Raw genomic sequence first — 27,143 nt, forward strand, 5'->3', positions numbered from 1 at the left:
CCTATGTAAATGCATGTGCTTAACACGTGTGAGTCTGGACAGAGAGATGGTGGATAAACACTGGAAAATATAGGAATGCCTTTTAATATGTAAAGAGACATCTTTCTACCATTGTGTTGACTTGTAAATTTTGTTTTCTCCAAAATGAGGTATGGCTTGCAAATTGAACATGGTCCTATCATGTTAAAGGACATATGACTATAACCAATAGTGGTAAGGGGCTCCTAATTACAATTTTTGCTTCTGTACTTCCTGCTTACAAAACTATAAAAACTAGGTAGAACAAAGGGCCAGTGCACTCTCCCTCAGATTTCTGTCGGAGTTGCCGCTGCTTGGTCAAGCTAGACAATAAAGCTTTGGTGTGTAATCGACGGACGGACTTTGTTCATGTCTTCAATGTTTCGGGTCCCTCCGGATTAGGCTTAACACTTAGTTTATATTTTTGCTAGGTTATACTTCCTTCTCTGATAGTTACAAAATTCCGAACCATTGAAGTTGGTAGTGGAACAAGGATTTCCTGGTGGGAGGGCCAACTGGACCATATAGACTTGAAATTTTCTCTGCTTTTGAGGTTCACCTTCTCTGGGGGACTTGCTTTGATTACCACTGCTGATGTCTACAATGCCGAGGTTGGGGTCTCTCCTCCCCCTTCAATACACTGCTGAGACAGGCTGAAAACTTGAGACAAGTCTTTATTAAGACTAGGAAAGGCAAAAAAGAAAAGTTAATAAAATGGAGTAATAGGAGTCTGTCTTATAAGATATAGTTTAGGCATCATTAGCTGCCTTCCTTCTTCCTGGCCAGCCTAGTATTAGTCACCCAGGTGACTATAATTGTCCATTTACCTTCTTCAAGTTGGAGCCAGGCTCCTGAGAGATTAGGAGTTATTCCTACCTGCTGATAACCATCTTATCAGACCTGGTATCCTGTATGAAGATTCACCTTTCCTATAACGGTTGACACCAAAGTCAAGTTCTCCCTTATAAAGTCTCCCATCTCCATCCAGGGTCATCTCCTGCCTGCTTCTTTGCTTCTTTTTTTTTTATTCAGTGAGAGGAGGGGAAGGCATAAACAGACTCCCACATATGTCCCAACTGGGGTCCACCCAGCAAGCCCAGTAGGGGATGATGTTCTGCCCATCCTGGATGTTGCTCCATTGCTTAGCAACTGAGCTCTTCTTCACATCTGAGGCGAGGCCATAGATCCAACCCCAGCACCCAGGGCCAAATCACTCCATCACTCCAATTGAGCCATGGCTGTGGGAGAGGAAGAGGGAATGAGAGAGGGAGGAGTGGAGAAGTAGATGGGCACCTTTTCTCTGTGCCCTGACTGGGAATCGAACCCAGAATATCCACATGTTGGGCCAACACTCTACCATTGTGACAACTGGCCAGGGTCCCTGCTTCTTCTTAGAGAAGAAGATTCCTTTTTCTTTTTCTTTTTTTTTCAGAGACAGAAAGAGAGTCAGAGAGAGGGACAGACAGGGACAGACAGACAGGAATGGAGAGATGAGAAGCATCAATCATTAGTTTTTCATTGCGTGTTGCAACACCTTAGTTGTTCATTGATTGCTTTCTCATATGTGCCTTGACCGCGGGCCTTCAGTGGACTGAGTAACCCCTTGCTCAAGCCAGCGACCTTGGGCTCAAGCTGGTGAGCTTTTGCTCAAACCAGATGAGCCTGCGCTCAAGCTGGCAACTTCAAGGTCTCGAACCTGGGTCTTCCACATCCCAGTCCAATGCTCTATCCACTACGTCACTGCCTGGTCAGGTGAGGACAAGATTCTTTTTTTTTTTTTTTTCATTTTTCTGAAGCTGGAAACGGGGAGAGACAGTCAGACAGACTCCCGCATGCGCCTGACCGGGATCCACCCGGCACGCCCACCAGGGGCGACGCTCTGCCCACCAGGGGGCGATGCTCTGCCCATCCTGGGCATCGCCATGTTGCGACCAGAGCCACTCTAGCGCCTGGGGCAGAGGCCACAGAGCCATCCCCAGCGCCCGGGCCATCTTTGCTCCAATGGAGCCTTGGCTGCGGGAGGGGAAGAGAGAGACAGAGAGGAAAGCGCGGTGGAGGGGTGGAGAAGCAAATGGGCACTTCTCCTGTGTGCCCTGGCCGGGAATCGAACCTGGGTCCTCCACATGCTAGGCCGATGCTCTACCGCTGAGCCAACCGGCCAGGGCGAGGACAAGATTCTTGTCATCAAAGTTCCATCAAACCATGTTTGGTTGTTTTTCCTGAAACAGGGAGGGCAGAGAGTTGGGAGAGGTATACCTTGGGCTGGCTCTGTGGAGACCCTAAAACCAGATAGTCAGATGCTATGCAGAAATTTTCTATGTGGAGCTAGGGAAGTGGTGGGGACTGGCACTTTCCATATCTGTGCAAGAAGAGGAGGTAAGGGGCTCACTTATTCTCCTGTATGTACCCACTATTCTCACATTTAACCACTCTATCTATTAGCAAGTCCTTATTACCAAATGTAATCCCTATACTTTTCTCAACTGCAGATTGTAGTGATAAATAGGGACAGAAAGACAGGAATGGAGAGAGATGAGAAGCATCAATCATCAGTTTTTTGTTGCGACACCTTAGTTGTTCATTGATTGCTTTCTCATATGTGCCTTGACCGTGGGGCTACAGCAGACGGAGTAACCCCTTGCTCAAGCCAGCGACCTTGAGTCTAAGCTGGTGAGCCTTGCTCAAACCAGATGAGCCCTCGCTCAAGCTGGAGACCTCTGGGTGTCAAACCTGGATCCTCCGCATCCCAGTCTGATGCTCTATCCACTGCGCCGCCTGGTCAGGCAAGTTTAGTGCTTCTTTAATTCCATATCCCTACTGCTCCTGTATGTATGCCTATGTTCATGTCTTATTCTGACCATTCAGAATGTTTGGAAGTGTCTGTCTGAGGGAACAGTTCTCTGGCTTAGGTCACTACAGCCCTTGACTTTGATTAGTCAGTGAAGCTATCACTGTCTTGCTGAGCTCGGGTTTTTGTGCCTATATGTGCAATGCTATATTCCAGATCTGAAGGTAAGGGAGGTCTCAGGGCCTCTTTTCTTCTGTGAATGGCCCTGAACTTTCCTGTCTCCGCTAGTACCCAGTGACAAATATCTGTACCTAGGCACATTCTGCTTTTCCTTGTCAGCCATTTTCTCTCATTTCCTCCAGCCTCTCCAATAACTGTTCCGGTAGCAGGCTAAAAGATGGTGTGGCTTTCCCTACTGGGAGCTCATCTTGCAGGGACACAATGAACCTTTTCCATAATGAGAGAGAGAAAGCAATGTCAGAACCAAATTCCAGCAGAAACCCCAAGGACATGGGCTCAAGCATGATTTTGATCTCTCTCTTATCTTCTACCACCAATAAAATTTAAGCTTATCATCCATTGGCAGGCTTCTCTCCTACTCACCCTCCCCTGTCTGAGCTACAGTGTCTTGGGCTCCTGATTCCAGAGTCTACTCCTTACCTCCAACCATTCTCACTGTGCACTGAGAAACTCAGTTCTTACTCAGGACTTTCAGTTGTCAGGAATGGATCCATACTCATGTAACATAGAGAGGTTTATTGAAAGATGTATAGGGAAATAAAGAAGACACTAGAATCTTGTAATTTATCTGGTTTTAAATCAAAACATATATGTGAAAATGGTAAAAATATTAGATTAAACAAAACAAGACAAAGAAGCACATTGTGAAAATTATTTCTTCTAAATTGTAATCCATGAGTTAACCAGTCTACCTATTATATTCTAAAATTTTTTTAATATGCATATACAAACATATAGATGTATGTGAATGTGTATATGTATATCTTTTATACACAAATGGAGTTGCTCTGTGCTCACAGTTCTGTGTGTTGCTTTATATTTCTTTCACTAACACTACATTGGGGCTAAGTTCATAAGGATAGTATGAACTTCTTTTTTTTCTCTTGGCGACATTGTTTTACATGGCTGGACCATAATAATTTAACTACTTCCTTATTAACTAACATGTAGTTGTTTTTATTCTTTTGTTGTAATAAGCAATATATATATATATATATTCTATCTCCTAGTGTCACTCATACCCTGCTGGGAATGTGGACTGGAACATGGCAGTGATGGAAAGTGAGCCTGGGATAGCCTCTGAGGAGGTAGGAGGGAACCAGCCTAGGCTTTCCCATTCCTGATTCTCACAGGGTCTAGACAGGGTCTAGCTGTCACTGAACTTGGGGACTATTGAGTTAGAAGGATGTGAAGTGTAAAAAATGAGAATCTCTTCAAGAAGAATAAGATAGCTAAGTGGTTGGAATGGCCCTACTTAGAACTAAACATGTCAAGGATGAGAAAAACCCAATATAAAGTAGGATCAGGAAGAGAGGAAAAGACAGAAGAAAGGGGAAAAGAGGGAAAGAAAAAGAGAAAAAGAGGAGAGAGGAGCAGAGGTGCTGTTTTAGCCTGACTTGAAGGACTGAGGGACAGTGACAACTGCGGAGTGCTGTCTGGGGCCCTCCATCCTCAGCAGGAGGCCCTAGGCTGGGAGACAGAGTGAGAAACTGAACTGATGAGACCCGCAGCTCCAGGGTAACATTGTTCCTATGTTTCACAGTCCAGCTGGTCCTCCGCCTTTGGTCAAACCTTGTGTTTGAAGGAGACATCTTGATTCTGCAATGCCAGGGAAGGAAGAACTCAGCCCTGTACCAGGTGAAGTTCTACAAAGGCAGAAAACTTTTCTATTTCTTTAAGGATAACCAGCCTCTGATCATAGGGGCAGCAACAATGAGAAGTAATGGCTAGTAAAGTTAGGGATGTGTTGTACACCCTCCACATGGGCAGACAAATCTCAGAGATGCCATGGTTCCTAGAGGTCAGCAGCTCTCTGGGCAGCACCCTTCCCTCTGGCTGCCCCTGATGCAGGGCCAATCCACAGGGCCCTGACACATGATGCTGCCCTGGCACCCCCCCCCCTCATTCCCCATACACACACAGGACACATCTGGAGCCAGGGGAGGAAGGGAGAGATGCCTGGGGGAGGGTAAGGGGAAGAGCCTTGAACTAGCTCTGCCACTCACTGACCATGAAACCTGGGCCAGACCCTTCCCCTCTGGGGACTAGATGACCTCTAAGACCCTTTGACTCTGGGATTCCAGAGGCTGAGGCATTGTGGGAGTTGTCTCAGAGCCAGTGATTAGGGTGAGAGGCCAGGTCCTGGGGGATTATTACACTGTCTCCCTCCGTGTCCTGGAGACACACTGTCTAAGACCCACCTCTTGAGCCCTGGGCCTACCTCTTCCTGCCTCTTGTGCTGAGCACTGGCCCTTCTCTCAAGCCCCATAAGGGAGCACCCTGACTCTGAGATGCCAGACAAAGCTTCACTGTAGAGGTTGACATCACAGCTCCTCTTCTTCTACAAGGAAGGCCACGCCTTGCAGGATAGGGGCCTCCACCCAGAGCTCTGCATCCCAAAAGCCAAGGAAGGAGACTCTAAGCTATACTGGTAGAAGGCAACCCCTGAGGGTGGCAGGGTTTAGCTGGGGATCAGAGTGTGGAGTTAGTAGGGGAGATACGAAGACATTCCTCAGGAGTCTGAACATTAGGTAGTGGACTCCCCTGGGAGTGTGGAGAGGGGTCGATGAGGGAGGAGGAGACAAGAGCCCTGGTGTTCCAGCTGACCTCCCACCCTGAGTGCTGCTTTAGCTCCTAGGTCTCATCTTCTGCTGACTCTGCACCCTGGGCTGCCTGACCTCGCTGTGGGGGACCGGGTGAAACCTCTCTGTGAGGCCCAGAGGGGCTCCCTTCCCATCTTGTACTATTCTTTCTTGATGGGGAGATCCTGGGGAACTGCTCAGCACTCCCTTGCCCCCACGGCGAAGCTGCCTCCCTCCTTTTCCCGATGACATCAGAGCAAGATGCTGGGAACTATACCTGTGAGGCTTAGAACAGTGTCTTCAAAGAGACAAGCCAGGGCCCTGGCCGGTTGGCTCGGTGGTAGAATGTCGGCCTGGCGTGCGGGAGTCCTGGGTTTGATTCCCGGCCAGGGCACACAGGAGAGGTGCCCATCTGCTTCTCCACCCCTCCCCCCTCTCCTCTCTGTCTCTCTCTTCATCTCCCGCAGCTGAGGCTCCATTGGAGCAAAGTTGGCCCGGGCACTGAGGATGACTCTGTGGCCTCTGCCTCAGGCGCTGGAATGGCTCTGATTGCGGCAGAGGGACGCCCCAAGATGGGCAGAGCATCGCCCCCTGGTGGGCAGAGCGTCGCCCCTGGTGGGCGTGCCGGGTGGATCTCTGTCAGGCACATGCGGGAATCTGTCTGACTGCCTCCCCATTTCCAACTTCAGAAAAAGAAAAAAAAAAAGAGACAAGCCAGGCTGAGACATTCCTGGATGGTATGTCTTGTCCTCCAGCTGGCTCTGAGTCCAGCAAGCTGGCCAGGGGCAGACTTCACTACTCCATGTACCTCCTACCAGCCAGCACAGAGTTTGGGAGCATGGAGGAGGAAGATGTGTAGAAAAATAGATATCTCAAGCCCCATTCAAATAAGCAGTTAGATGTGCCCCCCCCTTTTTTTTTACAGAGACAGAGAGAGTCAGAGAGAGGGACAGATAGGGACAGACAGACAGGAACAAAGAGAGATGAGAAGCATCAATCATTAGTTTTTCGTTGTGACACCTTAGTTGTTCATTGATTGCCCTCTCATATGTGCCTTGACCGTGGGGCTACAGCAGACCGAGTAACCCCTTGCTTGAGCCAGCGACCTTGGGTCCAAGCTGGTGAGCTTTGCTCAAACCAGATGAGCCCATGCTCAAGCTGGCGACCTCGGGGTCTCGAACCTGGGTCTTCCGCATCTCTGTTCGATGCTCTATCCACTGCGCCACTGCTTGGTCAGGCAGATGTGCCCTTTTTTTTTTTATAATCACAGATGGTATGAGCCCTCTAGAGAACCACTTTCCTAAGGGTATTACTAAATGTGAGCCTTCTGGATTTGAGCCTGAGACACGGCCAACTTCTCTCTTGTGGATAGGCCACAGAATGTGCATTATGGAGTAAATGTGTGTCCTCCCCCACCCCCACCCAAATGTATTTATTGAAGCCCTACCCCTTAATGTGATGGTATTAAAGGTGGGACCTTTGGAAAGTAATTAGGGTTAGATGAGGTTAGGAGGGTGGGGGCCCCAAGGATGGGATTAGTGCCCTTAATAGAAAAGTCATTAGAGAGTTCCATGAATCACTCTCCCTCCCTCTCTCCTCCCCTCTCTCTTTCTTCCTCTCCAGGCTTGAAAAAGAAAATGTCATGAGAACGTGTATGGAGTTGGCTGCCATCTATGAGCCAAGAGAAGGGGCCTCAGAATGAAACCTACCTTGCTGGCACTTCTAGCCTCCAGAACCATGAGAAAATAAATTTCTGTTCTTTAAGTCACCCAGTCTGTGATATTTTATTATGGAGGCTTGTGCTGACTAAGGAAGTACATGTTAGAGAATTTTATGGAGGGGGAGAGCCCAAAAGACACAGGGACATGAACAGAGAGAGCTTAGAGCTGAAGTGCTGTGGGAAGGTGGGCTCAGGAGACTCATAGGAAGCCTCCAAACCTCAACTTGGCCCCCATTTCATCCCTGGTCTTCAGGTACCCTCTCTTTAGCTAGTTGCATTTTTTCCTCCCCTGGTGGCTGGAGTGAGCCCTCACATCATCTGTCTGCTGCTGCTCTGCAGGGAGGTTCTGCAGCCTCACAGACAGGAAGTGCTTCAGGAACCACAAGCTTCCTCTTCCCAGGACTCCTTAGGGCATAAGAGGAGAAACAGCAGCTGTTTTGCCTCGGCACTGCCTAAAGACTTGTGAGAGTGGCTCTAAGACTCTGGACCAGGGGTCCCCAAACTTTTTACACAGGGAGCCAGTTCACTATCCTTCAGACTGTTGGAGGGCCGGACTATGAAAAAAAAACTATTAACAAATCCCTATGCACACTGCACATATCTTATTTTAAAGTAAAAAAACAAAACGGGAACAAATACAATATATAAAATAAAGAACAAGTAAATTTAAATCAACAAACTGACGAGTATTTCAATGGGAACTATGGGCCTGCTTTTGGCTAATGAGATGGTCAATGTCCGGTTCCATATTTGTCACTGCTAGCCATAACAAGTGATATGACACGCTTCTGGAACCGTGACGCGTGCATCCTGCATCACCGGAAGTAGTACTGTACATGAGCGATGCTGTGCTTTGTGGCGCTGCCACATACAGTGCTTCTCTCACTGACCACCAATGAAAGGGGTGCCCCTTCCGGAAGTGCGGTGGGGGCCAGATAAATGGCCTCAGGGGGCCACATGTGGCCCGCGGGCCGTAGTTTGGGGACCCCTGCTCTGGACACTGGTTGCCAGCTATGACCTTGACTCAGCATCCTTTCTAAATAGTTCTGCAAAGCTGCTAGGACTCCCACCTCCTACCACACAGGCACCCATCTTAACTGGCTTAGCCTGAGAATCCCTTACCTAATAACAGGAGAAGGTGGAATAAATCTGAATCTGCCTCAACCTCAGCAGGATCTTTATGCTTTCCCAGGTCTCAGAGGGCACATAAGGTTTCTCCTCCACTCACTCTAACTCCTCCTCTAAGTCAGAGACCAGGAGCAGCACAGCCAGCTCACAGAATGGCTCAGTGACTGTGAGTACAGAGTGTCCGTGCTGGAGTCCCTCAACCTTATTCTCTCCCTCAGAAGCATTATTATCAATGCGGCACAGTGTCAGCAATCTGCTCATGTAGGAACTGATACAATTTGATTGGTTGGTTTATTTCTTTTTTCCTTCTCTTCACCTTGTTTAAGATGAATTTAACATATTCTGTAGTAAAGAATTAACTTTACCCAAAGAGAGGTCTGTCCTTTGTTATTGCCTACTGGAAGATAATTGTTGGTCAAATAAGTTTGTAAATATGATATATATGTTTGCTCACTTTGGGTGTGGGAGACAGGCTGTAAACTGGCAAAGTCATTATAGCCTAAGGCATAGTTTTAAAACTAAGCTTTTCCCCACACCCTTGACTGTTGCATGATGTGGGGTGGTACACTCTCATGAGGAATCCCATTATGCCTCAGATAAGTGACTTTGTTTCAGAGACTTCCTTGTTTGTATATTGGATTAAAGGATTTGGTTTCTACACTATAAAAATCATGCTGGAAGAGAGCAGCGAAAGGCCACATGGAGGAGAGGAGAAGCATGCTGGAGGAGAGCAGTGAAAGGCCACATGGAGGAGAGGAGAAGCAGCCAAGATGTTGGAGTGCTGAAGGAGAAGCCAGTTTGTGCAGAGTTTGTGCAGAGAGGAGGAGATGGGGAACAGAGGTGAATAAGGCTGGTGAGGAAGAAATCTTTGATTCTAGGAAACTTGGATGAGTCAGTGGCTTTGGGAGCCCTGAACTGAAAGGAAAATGTTTTCCCATTGTGTATATTTTTTTTGCCTGCGGGGTGCAAACTAGGATTAAAGCTAATGGCCCACCAGTTCTTGGCTTTGTTGTTTCATTACTGTTTGTCCGAATCAAACCTGCATGGCCAGGCGGCTGTGATGGCAGCCATGGCTACTGGCCATACATTTGGCATAGTCTGTGGCAGGATTCAATACAGATCGGTATAGAGCCACCACCACCTTTGAGCAGTGGAGTAGAGCAGTGGTCCCCAACCTTTTTGGGCCACGGATCAGTTTAATGTCAGAAAATATTTTCAGGGACCGGCCTTTAGGGTGGGATGGATATATGTATCACGTGACCGAGACAAGCATCAAGAGTGAGTCTTAGATGGATGTAACAGAGGGAATCTGGTCATTTTTTATAAATAAAACATCGTTCAGACTTAAATATAAATAAAACGGAAATAATGTAAGTTATTTATTCTTTCTCTGCAGACCGGTACCAAATGGCCCATGGACCGGTACTGGTCCGTGGCCCGGGGGTTGGGGACCACTGGAGTAAAGGACTGGCCGCTGTTATGGTTCCCCATGGCGTCCTTTTGGGGCCATAGGCTGGCTGACTTTTACAGCCATGCATGAGGAAACTGAGAGCTCTGTGGAAGAGGCTGCCTGGGACCTGCAAACTGAACAGTGGAAGAAGCTGGAGCAAACGTGAGAGAAAGGGATGCCGGCTCTAGAGCTGGAGCACTGGAGGAGGCTGACCAGGTTCGCAAGATTCTCTTGGAAATGGAGCAGCCACTGGAGAAGGAATCACAGGTTCATGAGTAGCAGATTGCCCTGGACATGGTGGAGAGCTAGCAGTGGCGGGAGGCCAGGGCTGAGGCCGGGGCCGGGGCTGCAAGGCCCGTGGAGCAGAAGGTGGCGGAGGCCCGGGACTCAAGCCTGGCAGTGGGAGCTGGTGTTTTCAGTTCCTCTTTGGAGGATGAGGAGAATCGGTCTGGAGTTGTGATCTGCAGTCTCCAGAAGATGAGAGCCCAGCAGCAAGGAGTACCTTCTACGCTCCTGGTAGGTCTGTGACTTTTGGGACATAGGGGTGGCTGCAATCATGCTCTCTGAAGCAGAGATGGAAATGCTGACTGCTGTTTCCACGTGCTCCTCTTTGGGACAGTGTAAGACCTCCCAGGACAGCAGGAATGAGGGGGGTGGCTAAGGTCTCATGTGCGTGGACTGATTCCTGTACTATGACCGGAGTGAGCACTGGCTCCTTTGTTGGATGGACTTATGGATTTTGGACAATGTGAAATACCCTGATGGGGGTGGGGGGCAGCTTTGCTGGAGGCCCTTCCCCTGCCCTGGGAAGCCTTTCAGACGGCTAGGAAGAAGGCCGAGGACATTTTGCACTTTTGGCAAAGTGCTCAGAGACTGGTGAAGTGTATCTTTGTAATTGTTGAAATTGTATGATTTGTCATGTTGTTGTAATTTGTGTAATGTGCCTAATTTCCTTGGGCAGGAATACCTGTGCTTTAGATTGTAAAGTGAGCAAAAGGGGTGGAATGTTGGTCAAATAAGTTTGTAACTATGATATATATGTTTGCTTGCTTTGGGTGTGGGAGACAGGCTGTAAGCTGGCAAAGTCATTATAGCCTAAGGCATACTTTTAAAACTAAGTTTCTCCCCACACCCTTGACTGTTGCATGATGTGGGGTGGTGCACTCTCATGAAGACTCCCATTATACCTCAGATAAATGACTTTGTATCAGAGACTTCCTTGTTTGTATTTTGGATTAAAGGTTTTGATTTCTATACTATAAAATGAAGCAGAGAAGCCCATGCAGGAGGAGAGCAGCGAAAGGCCACATGGAGGAGAGGAGAAGCAGCCAAGATGGCGGAGTGCTGAAGGAGAAGCCAGTTTGTGCAGAGTTTGTGCAGAAAGATGAGGAACAGAGGTGAATGAGGCTGGTGAGGTAGAAACCTTTGATTCTAGGAAACTCGAATGAGTCAGTGGCTTTGGGAGCCCTGAATGGAAAGAGAAGTGTTTTTCTACTGTGTGTATTTTCTTGCCCTCTGGTGCAAGCAAGGTTAAAGGTAATGGCCCACTAGTTCTTCACTCCATTGTTTTATTACTGTCTGTCCGAATCAAATGCTAACTTGCACGGGCCAGGCAACTATGATGGTGGCCGCGACTACTGGTCCTACAGTCATGCAGTATCTTTTCTATATTCAGAAGGACTGGAGGCTAATTTATCAGCCCAACCTTTGGAAGGGCTGGAAACTAAAGGTCAGCTATATGGGCCCTATGGCATTAAGCCCCAACAAAACAAAACTGGGGCTAAGGCTTGGGTGAGCTTTTCTGTGTGTATTGTCACATGTTGAGCATAATGCTGACCTCAGATTCCACAGAGAGAGGATATGTTTGTACTTTCCCTGGATGGATGCACTTCTTCCTGTGGTTGTTTTAATCTGTATTCTTTTTCTGTAATGAACCATAGCTATGAGTATGAAAGCTTTCAGTGTGCTCTATGAGTCCGCTAGCAAATTATTGAAACTAAGGGTAGTTTGGGGAAACTCTGGAACTTGCAATTGGTGTCAGAAGTGAGGTTGGTCGCACCTGACTTGTGGTGGTGGTGCAGTGGATAGAGCATGGACCTGTAATGCTGAAGTACCCGGGTTGAAACTTCGAGGTCACTAGCTTGCTGCTGGGCCCGTTGACTTGAGCTTGGGGTTGCTAGCTTGAGCACAGTGTCACCAGCTTGAGTGCGAGATCATCCCCAAGTTTGCTGGCTTGAGCCCAAAGTCTCTGACTTGAGCAAGAGGTCACTGGCTGGGCTTGAATCCCCACCTCCCAATCCCACCCCCCACTGCCATCAAGGCATATACGAGAAGCAATCAATGAAAAACTAAAGTGAAGCAACTACGAGTTTATGCTTCTCATCTCTCTCCTCCCTCTGTCTCTCTTTCAAAAGAAAAAAAGAAAAAGAAATGAAGGTGGTCTTGTGTAGACTGTATTCCTTCTAAATGGAAGCTTGGTTAAACTCTCTCAGATGTCTTACAAAATGCATTCAGTGTGGCAAGATAAGACAGCAATCAGTTAGGAAGATGTCACTAGAAGAAAGCAGGGTAGGAAGACAAGCTGGAGCAGGGAACAAAGTCAGTATCGAAACTGCTTATTTAGTATTCTATCCTGGCTATAGGAAGGCTACACATGTAGCTCTCTATACAACAGCAGCAACTCTGAGAGGGCAGGCAGTGAGGTGTGCGATGTAACCACTGGACTGCTCAGGGAAACAGCCACTGGGAGACATTGTTTTTTGAAGGATGCTATGTCATCCTAGGGAATAGTATCTTCAGCTACATCTTTTCTGGAACCCCATTGAATGTTCCTACTTTGCAACTCCCTTCCACACGGAATCTAGGCATTACATCAAAGCACTTCAGTAGGATAAGTCTGCAGGGTCCTTATGACATGGCTGGGTTTCAGCTTTCTAAGCATCTTGCTTAACTGGAGTTAGTAATTCTCAATGGGGGCAAACTCCTTCAACCCCAGCTTTGAGGACCTCTGCCAGAGTAAGCCATGGTTACTTATTGGAACACATAACATCCTTTTTTTTTAAAGCTTCAAAATTAGTAATAAACACTATTTTAGAGGATTATGAACAGAGTGAGTAGTGGCTTTTTTTTTTGTTTGTTTTTTTAAAGTAAAGTTTTCCTCACAGGAAATCTTTTTATAAACCCAATATGTAAATAGAAGAAATTTTAGCCATTCTATTGGAGATGTGGGTAGACGTCCTGAAATTCCACCCGCTCTTGCTGCCTTGTTTCTTCGCCATTTGCATTCCCTCAACAGGGAAGCTGCACAGAACCCTTCGGTCTCCAAGAACTTGCCTTTGGGGCTTAAATGAGATGGGCTTCATTAGAAAAATTTATTTTTATTAGTTTCACTTATTGAGTTTCTTGTAATATTATATACCTTTTAGGAAAGGGCTGTGTGAATATTCTCTAAAGTTAAGAAATAGAAACCATTGTTCTACAAGAAAGAGGTAGAAACCTTTGATTCTAGGAAACTCGAATGAGTCAGTGGCTTTGGGAGCCCTGAATGGAAAGAGAAGTGGACTGCAGAGCCTTTATGTAACACCTCCATCAGGTGAGTTTGTGAAAAGTCACCTACCTTTCAGGCACTATACCTCTTGTCCCTCATCCAGCTGCTCCCAATGTAATAATTCACAGTCAGTCAAACTGCCAACCCCTAATGCCAGGCGTGGTCAATCTCAAGAAAATTCTCCTCTCTACCTCTGCTTCCCACATCCACAGAATGATGGGGGTAGCTGCTCCTAGATCATCAACTTCCCCTTCTGTCCCTCTATTACCTCTTCTAGTAGACTGGGGATTCCCAAGGCCTTCCTCATTCTTTAGCCATTTCCATAGATTGGGAGAAAATGTGTCCATTGTTGGTGTTCTTTTACCAGGGTGCTCTCCTCTCACAGAGGGGAGACCTCTCGGTTCCAGGAAATGCTCTCTCACAATGTCATGGCCTAAACTCCAAGCAGCTTTCAGTGCTCTCAGGTCAGGACTCCAGATAGCCCCTCCGTCTTCTAAGAAGAAGGGCTTGACTCAGATCGCAGAGTGACACCAAGGGTGTCACAAAACCTTTAAAAGTGATAAACTCATTGGGGAACTTGACGGGGAAAGGGGTGTTCTCTGGGGAGAACATTTTGTATCCCATGATGGGACAGCTGCCGCCTTTAGCAAGAGAAGTAATTTTTGTGTGTTTGCATGATGGGAGGGGAGTAGGTAGTTATGGAAAAGGAAAAATTAGTTCCTGAATATTTAGTCATTTCTTAGCAGATCAGAAATGAAATTTGCAAATCATCCCCAAAGAAACAAATGGTCAAACGAATGTACCTACTTTATTAGGAAAATAAGACTGCATAGTGTGGACTCTATAAGAACAGTCACAGAAGTCAATTCTGCCAATGCCATCCCAATTTGGTCTGGGGACTCTTTCAGCCACACTGTGGTACTCAGGCAACTTGGTAGGAGGAGCATACTGTAGAGATGGATGCAATAGGTTGTCATTATTTTTTTTCTAATTTATTTTTTAATTAAAAAAATTTTAAAGTTTTTATTTTGAGCTAATTCTAGATTTACAGAATTGCTGTTTCTGTATGACCCCCACCCAGCTTCTACTAATGTTGGCACTGTACATAAGCACCGTGCACGTCAACCAGATGGCTGACTCATAGTTCATCTCCTTTCCTTTCATGCCATGCTCCCCAGACTTCTGTTAATAACTCCACATACTGACCCTGTGCCAGGAGGAGACATCAGGGCAATGTCGCTGCAACTGGTGAATTTGGTCTGAACGCCCAGCAAAGTGCACTTCTTCTGTCATCCCTCTTTAGTCTCTTTTCCTGCTTTGTTTTCCCTCACAGCACTTGATTACTGCCTGTTACATATAAGTTTATTTGTTGTGTATTCTTCTCTCCTCCAACTCCCAGTCTAACTAGAATGGGAATTCTATGTTTTCCTGCTCACTGCAGCAGCCACATCTAGAACAGTACTTGGCACTTAATTGGAACAGCATATATATTTTTCAGATGAATGGCTAATTTTAGATGTAAATTGATGACAGCTCTGATAAAATCAGTCTGTATCCTAGATTCTGATAAACTCTGGGACATTAATGACTGGAGTTATATATCTGTGCTGTGACAAGCTGGAGCCTGATCATTGCTGAATTCACTAAGAAAAATATCAACCTGTGCAGACCTGTCTGGGCAGCCAGCTGACTTTTCTCAGACCACCTCTTCTGTTCCCTTCAGACTCTCTTTGAGGACCTCCAGTCTCAAATACAAATGAATAATAACAAAGGAATACAAGTCAAATTAATAATGATACCAACAATAATAATAATAACATTGATTGAGAGTTTTCTATGTGCTGGGACATCATCAGATATATTCTGTTATATCTCAGATGAGTTTAATCAAGTACAGTCCTGCCAGCAAGATACCTGGAGACCTGAGTTTGGGCCTCAGCTTTGCCAGTAAACTCTGTAGCCTTGAAGAAACCCTATACCACCAGGACCTCTGGGGTTTGTTTCTCGTGTTTTTAATTTGTAAAACAAGGGGTTGGACAAGATTAGTAGATTCCAAACTGTTTTTCTTTGAGCAGCAGTTCCTTGTTTTCACTTGTATCCATCAAGGGATAAAAACTGGCATCTCAGGTTGACGTTTCCGGCCCCCTGCTGCTTCCCCTCCGCTCTCCTCCTCTCCTCGCCCAGTCCTGCAGACAGCTCTTTGTACTCCCAGGTGGCTTCTCAGTAGGACAGACTCAGAGCCCCTGGAACCTCGCTTAGATTCTAAGAAGCCCAGCTCAAGAAGGCAGCCATGTCACTGCTCCACTCAGGGGGAAAGAAATGTTTAGTGCCTGGTGACAAAGGCATGGCCGACTGGGGAACTTCCTCTTGGTTTCAGCAAAACAGAGGAGCAGGCAGTGTAGTATTCTCAAATATTAGTGTAGAGGAGAATCCCCTCTACACTGATCAGGTGAATTTGCAGGTCTCTGCCCCCAGTATCCCCATCCTAATTCCCTGGGTCTGGAGTGGGGCCAGGGAATCACGTTGTAATCAGAGCTGCAAGTGATTCTGATGCACACGGCACACAATGAGCATGAGGGAAGCTAAGGACATGCAGCCTAGCAACTCACTTTTAGGAAAGAAGGGCAGACAAATCTTACTTGTGAGAGAAGAGGAGGGGTGTGTGTGTGTGTGTGTGTGTGTGTGTGTGTGTGTGTGTACCACTCTGGGATCTGTGATACAAGAAATGAGTCGTTAAGCAGTGTGTCAAAGGGGCTCAGCCTAGTGTGCTGCGTCTCTGAGTCCATACTAGGCTGAGCCGGTGAAGCGGCAGGTGTCATGGAAAATGCCAAGCTAGGCTGAATGTTCTGGCAGCAATGCCTGCTGTCTTCTCAGCCTAGTGGCTTATGAGTGCTGCATTCTTGAGTAAACCTAGTCATTGTCTTACATTAGAGACTTCCTGTGTGTTAAATAGCCAAACATTTGCCAATTATGAAGGGGCCCCAGGTCTTCATAATGCCAAAGCCCATGATCCCGACACTTAACCAACCTTCAGTCATAACAATTCTTTAACCCTTCACGAGGCTCTGTGCTAGGGGCTTACAGGTACCATTTCATTTTTACAGCCACCCGATAAAGCAGGTATTGTGAGTATCCCATTCTGCAGATGAAGGAACCCAAGCAGCTTGGTTCCAGATGCCTACTCTTATTTCCTGTCTATCCCACTGACTCTCTTCAGATCTTTAGGACAATTTGTTAACCCGAAAAGCTAAGGGTGACCTTGAACTCCTAAGGCTCAGCTGTTTTACTATGAGTCCTTTAATGAGATTTCCTCCTGTTCTACCACATAATTTTCCTACAAACAGGACACTTTCTAAGAGTGAAAAGGAACACTATTAATATTTAGGTTAGAACAGCAAGCTTAGACTGGGATTGTCTCAAGAAATCTGGACACAGAGTTACCTTATCTGTTCCAAATTTTGTCTATTCTCCTGAAATACCTGCTTTTGACACACACACTCAAACTTTCAGGTTCAACAGATAACTTTTCCTCTACTTTAGAAAGAAAATTAAAATAATCAAACAAGACGCCCCTTAAGTTTTTACCACATACAAATCTTCTTGCATCTCTGACCATCTTTTCTGATTTTCATTAAGGACCATCTTGCAATGTAAGGCCAGTTTTTCCTCCTGGGCTCTGACTCTCAGGCCTTCCTCCACCCATCATGGCTTCTTCTTCTCCTTCACCTTTTTCTTCTTTATTGATTTTTGTGAGAGAGGAAGGGAGAGAAAGAGAGATACAGGAACATCAATCTGTTCCTGTATGTTCCCTGACTTGGGATCGAACCAGTAACCTTTGCGCTTCAAGAGGATGCTCTAACCAACTGAACTATTGGGCCTGGGCTAATGGCTTCTTTTCTCAAGTTTTAAATATGTCCAAATCTCTTCCATCTTAAAATAACAGTAAGAGAACTTTCCCTCTACCTTGTGTTCTCCCTTCACCTTCATCCTATATTTCTCTTGCTCATTAAAAGTAAACTTCTTTTTATCACTATTATATAACAAGTAAACTTCTTTATTTTTTTCAATTACAGTTTACATTTAGTATTATTTTGTATTGATTTCAGGTGTACAATATAGTGGTTAGACAATCATATACTTTACAAAATGTTCCCTGTGATATTTCTAGTACCTACCTGCTACCATACATATTTATTGCAATATTATTGACACTATTGCCTGTGCTGTTCTTTACATCCCTGCGTTTGGTAGTTACCAATTTCTACTTCCTCATCTCTTCACCTCTCTCACCCAGTCCCCCAATTTTCCTTTCCTCTGGCAACCATCAGTCTGTTCTCTGTATTTATGTGTCTGTTTCTGTTTTGTTTGTTTATTTTGTTCTTTAGATTCCACATATATGTAAAATCAAATGGTATTTGTCTTTTTCTGACTTATTTCAGTGAGCATAATACCTTCTTGCTTTGTTCATGCTGTTGCAAATAGTAAGATTTCATTCTGTTTTTAACTGCAGAGTGATATTCCATTGTATGTGTGTGTGCATGTGCATGCATGTGTGTGTATATATATCTATATATAGATATCTCACTACTTTTTTAATCCACTCATCTATTGATGGGCATTTGGGTTGCTTCCAGATCTTGGCTACTGTAAATAATGTTGCAATAAACATAGGTGTGTATATAGTCTTTCAAAGTAGAGTTTTGGGTTTCTTTGAATAAATACCCAGAAGTGAAATTGCTGGGTCATAAGACAGTTCCATTTTTAATTTTTTGAGTTTTCCACAATGGCTGCATCAATCTGCATTCCCACCAACAGTGCAGAAGATTCTTTTTACTCCACATTTTTACCAACACTTGTTGTTTTTTCATTATTGATGGTAACCATTCTGACAAGGTGTGAGGTGATATCTCATTGTGTTTTTAATCTGAATTTCTCTGATGATTAGTGACAAATATAAACTTCTTAAGAGAGTGTGACCTAAGCTCTGGGCTCTGGTGAGCTGGATCCAGTACATCTTTGTAGCCTGGTTTCCGCTTCTCTTCACCTCACTGTCTCAGCCTCACCTGGTTGGGATTCTGTCTGTGCCTCATGTGTTCTGCTCTGTCCCACCTTGGGGGATCCTGCCAGCCTGGTCTGTTGCAAGGGATACTCTTTTTTCCTTTGTTTCATAGTGGCTCTTTTGGGTACACCTCAATGATTTGCAGACCATTTCACTTCTCTCCAGCCACTTTCATGGTTCAGTTGAATAATCACTCTTTTAACCCTGACATTTACAGGGGGTGAAATAAAGGCAAAACATGTCAAGTGAAAAGCAGATCCTCTGATAGAATAGAAGGTGACTTATTTGGAAGTTACTGCTAATGGCTTTTCCAAGACCACAGCACTGCTGTGTGGCTCCACAAATTCCAGATACAAAGAGAAGCTAAGGAAAAGTCTGATACAAGGTTTGACTTTTATTATTACCCTAACCTCTTTATCATTGACTCCTGTTTCCCAAGGCTGTTATACCAGAAGAATTGAGGTAAAAGTCTTATTTCTCATTGACTATTTGCTCCTAAAGACCGAGGTAGAAGAGAGAGGGGATCTAAATTTTATTGCTCAACCACTTTATCATGTATAATAGTCTCTTAGTCTACATTTCTTCCAGAGAGGGCCTTTGGCAATAACTTGGGTGGAGGAAGTCTTTCTAGAAGATAATCCAGGAAACCTGAAAGAATGAGGAGTGTAAGACAGGGAAGGGAGAAAACCCAGTAAAGGGCGTGTTAATGACTGGTTACTGTTGTGGGTAACTGGGGTTGAAGAACCATGGAGACCAGGCCTTAGAGTTGTCTCACAGAAGGTCAGGGAGGCTGGGACATCTATCCACCAACTCAGAACTCCCCTGGCTGGGTCATCTATCCACCAACCCAGCACTCCCCTGGCTGGGTCATCTATCCACCAACCCAGCACTCCCCTGGCTGGGACATCTATCCACTAACCCAGCACTCCCCTGGCTGGGTCATCTATCCACCAACCCAGCACTCCCCTGGCTGGGTCATCTATCTACCAACCCAGCACTCCCCTGGCTGGGTCATCTATCCACCAACCCAGCACTCCCTTAGCTGGGTTTTCCTCTGGGGTCTGTACACTTCTTGGCTGCACTGCACCCGGGCTGAGGACATTCCAGAAAAGCAAAGATGAATACTTAAAGATAAAGAGACACAATTATGAAACTGTTCACCAGAGCAGGGCAGATGTCATCAGTGTCAAAGGCTGTGATGAGGGAACTGTAAATGTTTGCAACAAGCCAGATGTCAGCTGAGACTCTCCCTCCTGTGGTTGTACCAAAGTGTCCATGTGATTGCATCAGGAGGTCAAAGGAAGAGTGAAGGAGATCTCTCCTTGTGAAATTCACAATGGGGATGAAGAAGAACCATGTCACTGCTCTTGGAACCCCCTCATTCATGGATAGAGAGTTGAGAAAGAGAGTTGGGAGATTTCCTTAGAAGTATGGCAAATCCTCACTTAACATCATTGATGTGTTCTGCAACTTTAAGTGAAATGACATAGACATATAACAAAACCAATTTTACCATAGCTAATTGATATAAACAAGACTTAAATTCCTACTTTCATCAATGTTATAATAAAACGATGTTGAACAAAACATCATTATTTTAAGGACCTGCTGTAATTGTTATAAAATTCCATAAGCTTGGAATTTTTTCTTTGATCAGGAGCCAGATAAGGGGACTTCAAGGAGAAGACTTGGAGAGCTTTTGAAATATGTGCCCTGCAGATGTAGATCTGAGGAGACAGAAACCTAAGTCTGGGCTGGGACAGCTAAAATCATGGTGGACTGAGATATGACTCCTGTGAGGCAGCTGAAAGTGTGGTGCTATGTTGTAGATCTTGGAATCTGTCAGGGGGAAGAAATCTTTATGGTGAGCAACTGAGGGCCATCCATGTGATACAACCTGCTTAATTGGCTTGAGTAACATACAATGAGGACAGATGGAGGAGTGAGGGGGAGAAGATGAATTATATGGCCAAGGTGTCAGGGCCTGAGAAAGAGGTTTCAAAGAACCATCTAGAATAGAGATACATCCACCCTGAGTCAAAGGTAGAAGAGAAAGAATCAGTGGAAACTCTTAAAAATCCATTGAAGAGAACTGCCCTTCAATAGAAAACATTCCACCTTAACCATCTGCTAGACCTTCAGAGGGCAACGTCAGCCAGTTAAGAACAATTTCAACACCTCTCTTGTTTGCCCACCCTCCTGGAGGAGGGTGCATGAGTTCGGGGAGGGAAATGTTGGGGCTAGCTGAGAGTGAGCAGAGAGCTTTCCCACCCCTCATTCCCCACTCCACCCCCACTGTGGGCTCCAGCAAGAAACAGACCCAAGCTGGGGTAAGGTGAATTTGATTCTAATTCAAACTTGGAATTTTGTATATTACATGGGACAGGAAGTTCTCATTTCTGAACCGAGGCTGAAGCCAAGGCCAGAGTTTTCATTTGGAACATGGGAGCACTACTCTACTGAGTAAGATTAATGGGGCAGTGAGAGACAGAAATGAGGTTGCATTGGGATCACAATCCATAAAGCAGAATGAAATCAGGTTTTCAGAGCACTTGAAAACCATGCTCTGAGAAGTTCATTCTCCACATTGGACTGAAAAAGCCCAATGAAGATGGGGGTAGAAAGGATGAAATTATCTTACTCAGCTCAATAAGCCTAATAATCTAATATTTATAGACAGGGTTAATCCATCTGGACAGTTTTTTTGGGGCTGACCAGCACATTCAAGGTAGCAGCCATGAAGGTGCCCATGGACCTCTTTTCAAGACCTCCTTTCAAGAGAAAACTTGTCTTCAGCTGCAAGAGGTACAGTTAGTTGGCAGCCCCTAGCTGCCTGCAGGATCTGTGCTCCTCCTGGACAGTGGCAGCCATTGGCTGTGCACAGTGAGGTTGTCAGCTTTTAGCTCAGAGCTCCCTGCTGAGTTAGCAAACACTGCTCTGTATCTTGGTCTCAGGTTCTCCTCAGTTTCTGCTTCCTTTTCTTTCTATTTTTTACAGGCATTACCACCCTCCTGCACATGCACACAGCCTCTCATTCCTAACTCCAGCATCTTCTTCTCAGAGAACATAATTGATTTACTCACTCTTGCGACTCCCAATATTATGCATATGACCTTGTTTTATTCCCCCTTGCTTTAATTTTATTTTTTAAAGACAGGAAGATGACATAAGAAAGATTTCATACTCATGGTGGGACGTGATCTACCTTTTCAAAAACTCCCAGTCCCTGAGGTTTGATGCTCACAAATTAAACTTTAACAACTATTTACTTGATTCTCTTCTTCACTTAGAAGATCCTACTCATCCTTCAGGTCTCAGCTTGAATATCATTTCTCCCTGAAAGCTTCTCCCCACTTTCCTTACTTGAACTTCGCTAAATACCCTTGTTATAAGCTCCCCCAATTTTTCCTTCGGTAGGACTCATCAAACTTACAGTTGCTCATCTGTGGTCAGTTGTTAGCCTATGATCTCAAAGAAGTCATGATCTAAAATTCTTGGTCACTGCTAATCCCCCACTATTTATGACCGTATCTGGACCATAGAAGCTGCTCAAATATTTGATCAAGTGCTGAATTTGCTAACCTAATGGTATGAAGTCTTGGCACAGGGCCAGACTTGAATATCTTTGTTTCTACTGTGCCCTTGATCTTGAGACACCACTCTTATTTCCTCATTATAGCACAGACTCTTAGAATTAATTATTAGAAACTTAAAGCTTATCTGGTCTCAATACCTCTTTGACAGTGGAGCAAAGGTGTAATGATTACCATAACGAGAAGGTAGCTTCAGATTGAAAGATAATGCAGGCAACTTCATAGAACATAACAGAATTTATTACAGGGTAATTTACTTACTGGAATGTAGGGTTGGAGGAGACAAATGACTCAGCAGTTCAGTGTGAGTTGTTTTTCCCTAACAGACTTCTGTTACAGCACTTAAAAAAAACATTTCCATTAATTTGAGAGAGAGAGAAAGAGAGAGAGAAGCATCACCTCACTGTTTTATTCTACCTAGTTGTTCCATCTTAGCCACATACTCATTGGTTGCTTCTCACATGTGCCCTGACCAGAGAATTGAACTTGCAACCTTTGGAGTACCCTAACCACTTTCCATCCACTGAGCTACTTGGCCAAGGCTACAGTACTTTTTAAACAGTGTTTGACAAGACTAATGATTGACAAGACCAAGAATGCAGTAGTGCCAAAGACTGTACCTCCTGTGGTCTTGTTATAGATGCTTGTTTATAATAAATGCTATCATGTTTGATATTTTCTTGATTGTCATACTATTCTAGTTATTACTAACAAAAATATTTATGGCAACATTTTAAGATTTACAGATAACCATCAACTAGGAAGCTTTGATATGTTTGCTAAGGACAGTAAGACTCATCAAACATTACAGCATAAAAACTCTGGAATAAAAAGGTGAAGTTGGTTTTATTTGCATCTACATCAATACACTATCTAATGTCAGACATGTTGCAGAATATACAAACAAGTGATTGTCCAGTCTTAGTTTGAATACCAGGGGCCAAAATTATCTCCCAAGTTTACTAAGTGCTTCCTGGACAGCTCTGACCATCAGTAAGATTTTTGAGACCTTGCACTCACCCTCAATAGATCTGACCCACATTATATACTTACAAAATGATTTAGTCTTTCCATAATATTTACAACCTTGATCAGCTCTCTGGTCCAGATTACTGTTTTAAAGAGGGTCAAGTTTTTCTCCCTCTGAATAAGTCTCTCAATTGGGAACATAACTAGTTTGAAATAGAAAGACTTCATTCATTCATTTATCCATTCCAAAAATATCAGTTGAGTTACTTGTGTCTAGCATGGGAGCCAGAAACAGTGGGACATACAGATATCCCAAAAGATAGAGGCTGTCTAGGGAAATAAAGACATTTATAAGATCAAATGATCACAGCTACACAGGAGCTGCCAAGACTGGAAAGAAAGTATTCTGACTTTGGGAGAGAGTTGGTAGGCCCAGGAGGGGATTTGAAAACACAAAGGATTGGGAGTGTATAAAGGCTTCACTTAAGTGGGATCTGAGCTGAGTTGATGGACAGGAAACATGAGTCAGTGGGTAAACCATCTGACAATGAGGCTCAGAGGGAGAAATTTTCCCAAGGCTTTGTGAGAAAGGAGGAAGTTAGAGAGCTGGAGATAGGGTGAGAATTATTTCCCTCTCCTCAGGGCTGTCTACCAGTCACTGTCTTTAATAGCCCCTTGACAGCTTGTCTTCTTCACAGCCCTGGGTGCTATGTCACTCTACTGGGGCACAGGGCTGCTGACAGGGGGGCCCTTCTGTGGCTGCTCCTGCTCTTGCTGTTCCAGGAAGGAGAGAGAGACTGCAGCTCTGAGACAAGAGTGTGTCCTTCTCACTCTGTTCTGTTCTGCTGGGCCTTGGAGCTAGCAAGGCACTTTCTTTGGGGATGAATGAATACTTCAGCTCTTCTGGAGTGAAGGGTATGGCTTCAGGGAAAGACCAAGAAATGAGGAACCTGGGGATATTGAAGGGAGAGTAGTCCCATGATGGCAAACAGAGAAGATAAAATTTGGAGGATAAGGGCACAGATGGAAGCCAATCCCTAGTAGATGCTAAAGCCAGGTGCAGCAGAAAGCTAAAGCCAGAAGAGGCAGCTGGAGGACAGGACTGAGTGTGGGTCCATAGAAGTTGTTAAATTGAGATTGAGATCACAGACCTGCTGCCAATCTCAGTAGCCCAGATACAACAGCTGGGCTGTTTGTATACCCTTTCTTCCTTTATCTGCAGCCAAAGGGGATTCTGGAGATGATGTAGATCCTGAGGAAGTGGCTGCAGTCCTTCAGGGGTTCATCACTCTCCCCCTGGAAATACCATCTGATGAAGAGATTGAGAACATCATTTGGTCCTCCCACATAAGGCTTGCTACGGTGGTGCCAGAGAAAGAGGGACATTCGGCTACCATCATGGTGACCAACCCTCGCTACCAGGGCAGCTACTCTCTGCACATCAGCAATCTGAGCTGGGAGGACTTGGGGTCTTATCAAGCTCAAGTTAATCTGAACATCCCATATCTTCACCATGCAGCACTACAATCCATGTATCTACTGTGAGTTTAGCTTTGGAACTGCAAATCTGTTTTCTTTGGCTTTCCTGAGCATCCCATGCAAATGAGGAGGGGTCTCAGGACTTGGGTTATGAGATGAGGGGGTGGGACTGGAAGGCAGATTGTCCCCTCAGCATTGGCTGCTTCCACAGATAGAATGACCTGGAGCAGCAAAGCCCTGGGGCATGGAGGCTGTTCCTGTGGAGGCGCCCAACAGAAAGAGGGCAGGTGTTTTGTTTGTAGATCTCTGGGAGACCTTCTCTCCCAGTGAGATTTTACACTGGGGTGAGGTGGGGGTGTGAATGCCACCTCCATTCTTGAGACATTTTTTTAATCTTCCTGTGTGATTTGAGGGCTACTAATCAGTGACTCCTCTCTCCTTGAACACAAGTTTCTTCTTAGTGCCTTTAACATTGACTGACAGTCAACTTTGAATCTTGCTGAGACATGATTAAACTATAAATGTCTCTGAGAGGGTGACAATTATGTTTTGGGATCATAGAAGTAAAATTGGGTTTGAAGGAAGGTGGAGTGTGTTGGGCAGATAAAATATATTATGCTCACTTTGTTAAAGATGGCACTGCCCACGTGGAAGCCTGTCACCCAGGTGATTGCTTGGGATGGGTGTGATTATGTTAATATGTGTTGGGGGACGGCTTTCACGCCAAAAGGTTTTAAAAGGAAGAGAGATCACATTGTTCATTGTTCGGGGAGAAGAGTGATTATGTTCTAGGAGAGGCCCATGCTGTAGGAGAGCAGAGAAAGGCCATGTGGAGGAGGCCAGGAGAAGCAGCCAAGATGGCGGAATGCTGAGGGAGAATCCAGTTTGTGCAGAGTTTGTGCAGAGAAGAGTTGGGGAACAGAGGTGAATAAGGCTAGTGAGCTAGAAACCTTTGATTCTAGGAAACTCGAATAAGTCAGTAGCTTTGTGAGCACTGAATGAGTGGGTTTTGGAGCCCAGTGTGTGTTTTTACTTGCCTGCTGGGTGCAAGCTAGGATTAAAGATAATGGCCCACCAGTTCTTGGCTCTATTGTTTCATTACCGACTGTCTGAATCCAATGTGAACCTGCATGGGCCAGGCAGCTGTGATGGTGGCCGTGGCTACTGGCTTTACAGGGTGCCAAAGTAAGAGAGAGAGAGGCAAGGTATAAAGGGACAGTAGAAGATGTCACAGGCAGCTCTGTCTGTCCCAGCAGCTTCCCAGCGGATCCTGGATTGTGTGGTGGCTGAGCTTTGTTAGTTCATGTTTATTTATTGTTTTAGCGAAGGACTCTCCAAGAACAGCCTCCATACCCCAGTGTTGAGCAACTTAGTAAAACAGACCCAACTTCTGATTACCTATAAGGCTTTTGTGTTTCTCCTTCATCTAGGACAGCTTTCAGAACCTCACACCGCTGTGAGCTTTGAGATCTCGGGGGAAGGTCTTATAATATGTCCCTGACATGCTCTGTAGAGAAGGCAGGCCAGACGTAACCTATTGAAGGATATCCTGGGAGGACGGCACTGACACATGAAGGCTCTTTCCTCAACACATCCTGAAGGCCCAGAGACAATGCCCTCTCCCACACCTGCAGGGCCAGCAACCCCATCAGCAACATCAGCTCCTGTCTCATCCCTGCTGGCTCCACTCAGACCAGAGTAAAATGGCACTAGGTAGAATGGTACCTTCTGTGTAGGTACCAGGACCCCAGGCAGCCCCACCTACTGCAGTGCCTCAAGGCCACCACCTCCCACACTCAGTTCTTCCCAAGAGAATACATGGAATCTAGAACCTAACCTCATCCCACAGACTTGATCCCGTGATTTGGGGAGGAGGCTCTCCTTTTTCCTACAGCTCCCAACTTCTAAAGGTCTCTTCTAGTCTCTCGCTCAGCTTGAGATTGCTGCCCAGAGCTCAGTTTCTGACTTCCTGCAAATAGAATAAGTATTTCTAGAGACACTTTCAAAGGGGCATCAACTGACTGTGAACTTGAGACCTTTCTGTGGGATTTGATGTAGGTGTCTGCAATCACCCCCTGTGAGTGTTCCTCTTTTTTCTTCTGTCCCAGATCCTGGTTACCCTTCAGAGAAGGCCTCAGCTTCCTCCTGCCTCCTGGCCAAGGCATCACTCCTCCTGCTGCTCCTGGTAACTCTGACTATAAGGGCTCCGGCTCATTTGAGGCCACAAAAATGTGAGACACCAAGGATGAAAAAACTCAGGAGAAACAGAATGAAACAAAGAAAGAAAGAGAAGCCTTGCCCTCACCTTGCCTGATCGCCCCTTGGGGACCCCTGTTCTGACTATTGTTCCTTCCTAGTTCTCGAATAATCCTCTATTTCCTCCAAGGCTCTCCTTGTCTCAGGGGCCAATGGTGTATGTACAAAGGGCCATTCTTTCCCAGGGAAGATTGTCTCACAATAAAGTTGAATTAGATGACCACTATTCCAGAGAAGCTATGCTTTGTCCCTTGCTGAATGACTCTGGCATGCCTACACCCCTGTTTTCCTTATTCTCCAGTGCCCCCCCAGCC

General features: G+C 45.4%; 2 protein-coding genes across 2 annotated transcripts; both read left to right on the top strand.

Annotated features, from left to right (window-relative positions):
- Positions 1–4,092: 4,092 nt before the first annotated feature.
- FCRL6 (Fc receptor like 6) lies at positions 4,093–5,972 on the top strand. The gene is given in 5 exon segments (XM_066364040.1): positions 4,093–4,108; positions 5,319–5,357; positions 5,360–5,530; positions 5,678–5,788; positions 5,791–5,972. Coding segments are annotated over 5 exon segments (519 nt in total).
- A 4,036-nt stretch (positions 5,973–10,008) lies between these two features.
- SLAMF9 (SLAM family member 9) lies at positions 10,009–26,887 on the top strand. Its single transcript, XM_066364041.1, is given in 5 exon segments — positions 10,009–10,088; positions 23,793–23,879; positions 24,315–24,587; positions 24,589–24,635; positions 26,682–26,887. Coding segments are annotated over 5 exon segments (693 nt in total).
- The last annotated feature ends 256 nt before the right edge of the window (positions 26,888–27,143 follow it).

This window comes from Saccopteryx leptura, chromosome 2 (genome assembly GCF_036850995.1).
Source record: "Saccopteryx leptura isolate mSacLep1 chromosome 2, mSacLep1_pri_phased_curated, whole genome shotgun sequence".
Taxonomy (NCBI): Eukaryota; Metazoa; Chordata; class Mammalia; order Chiroptera; family Emballonuridae; genus Saccopteryx; species Saccopteryx leptura.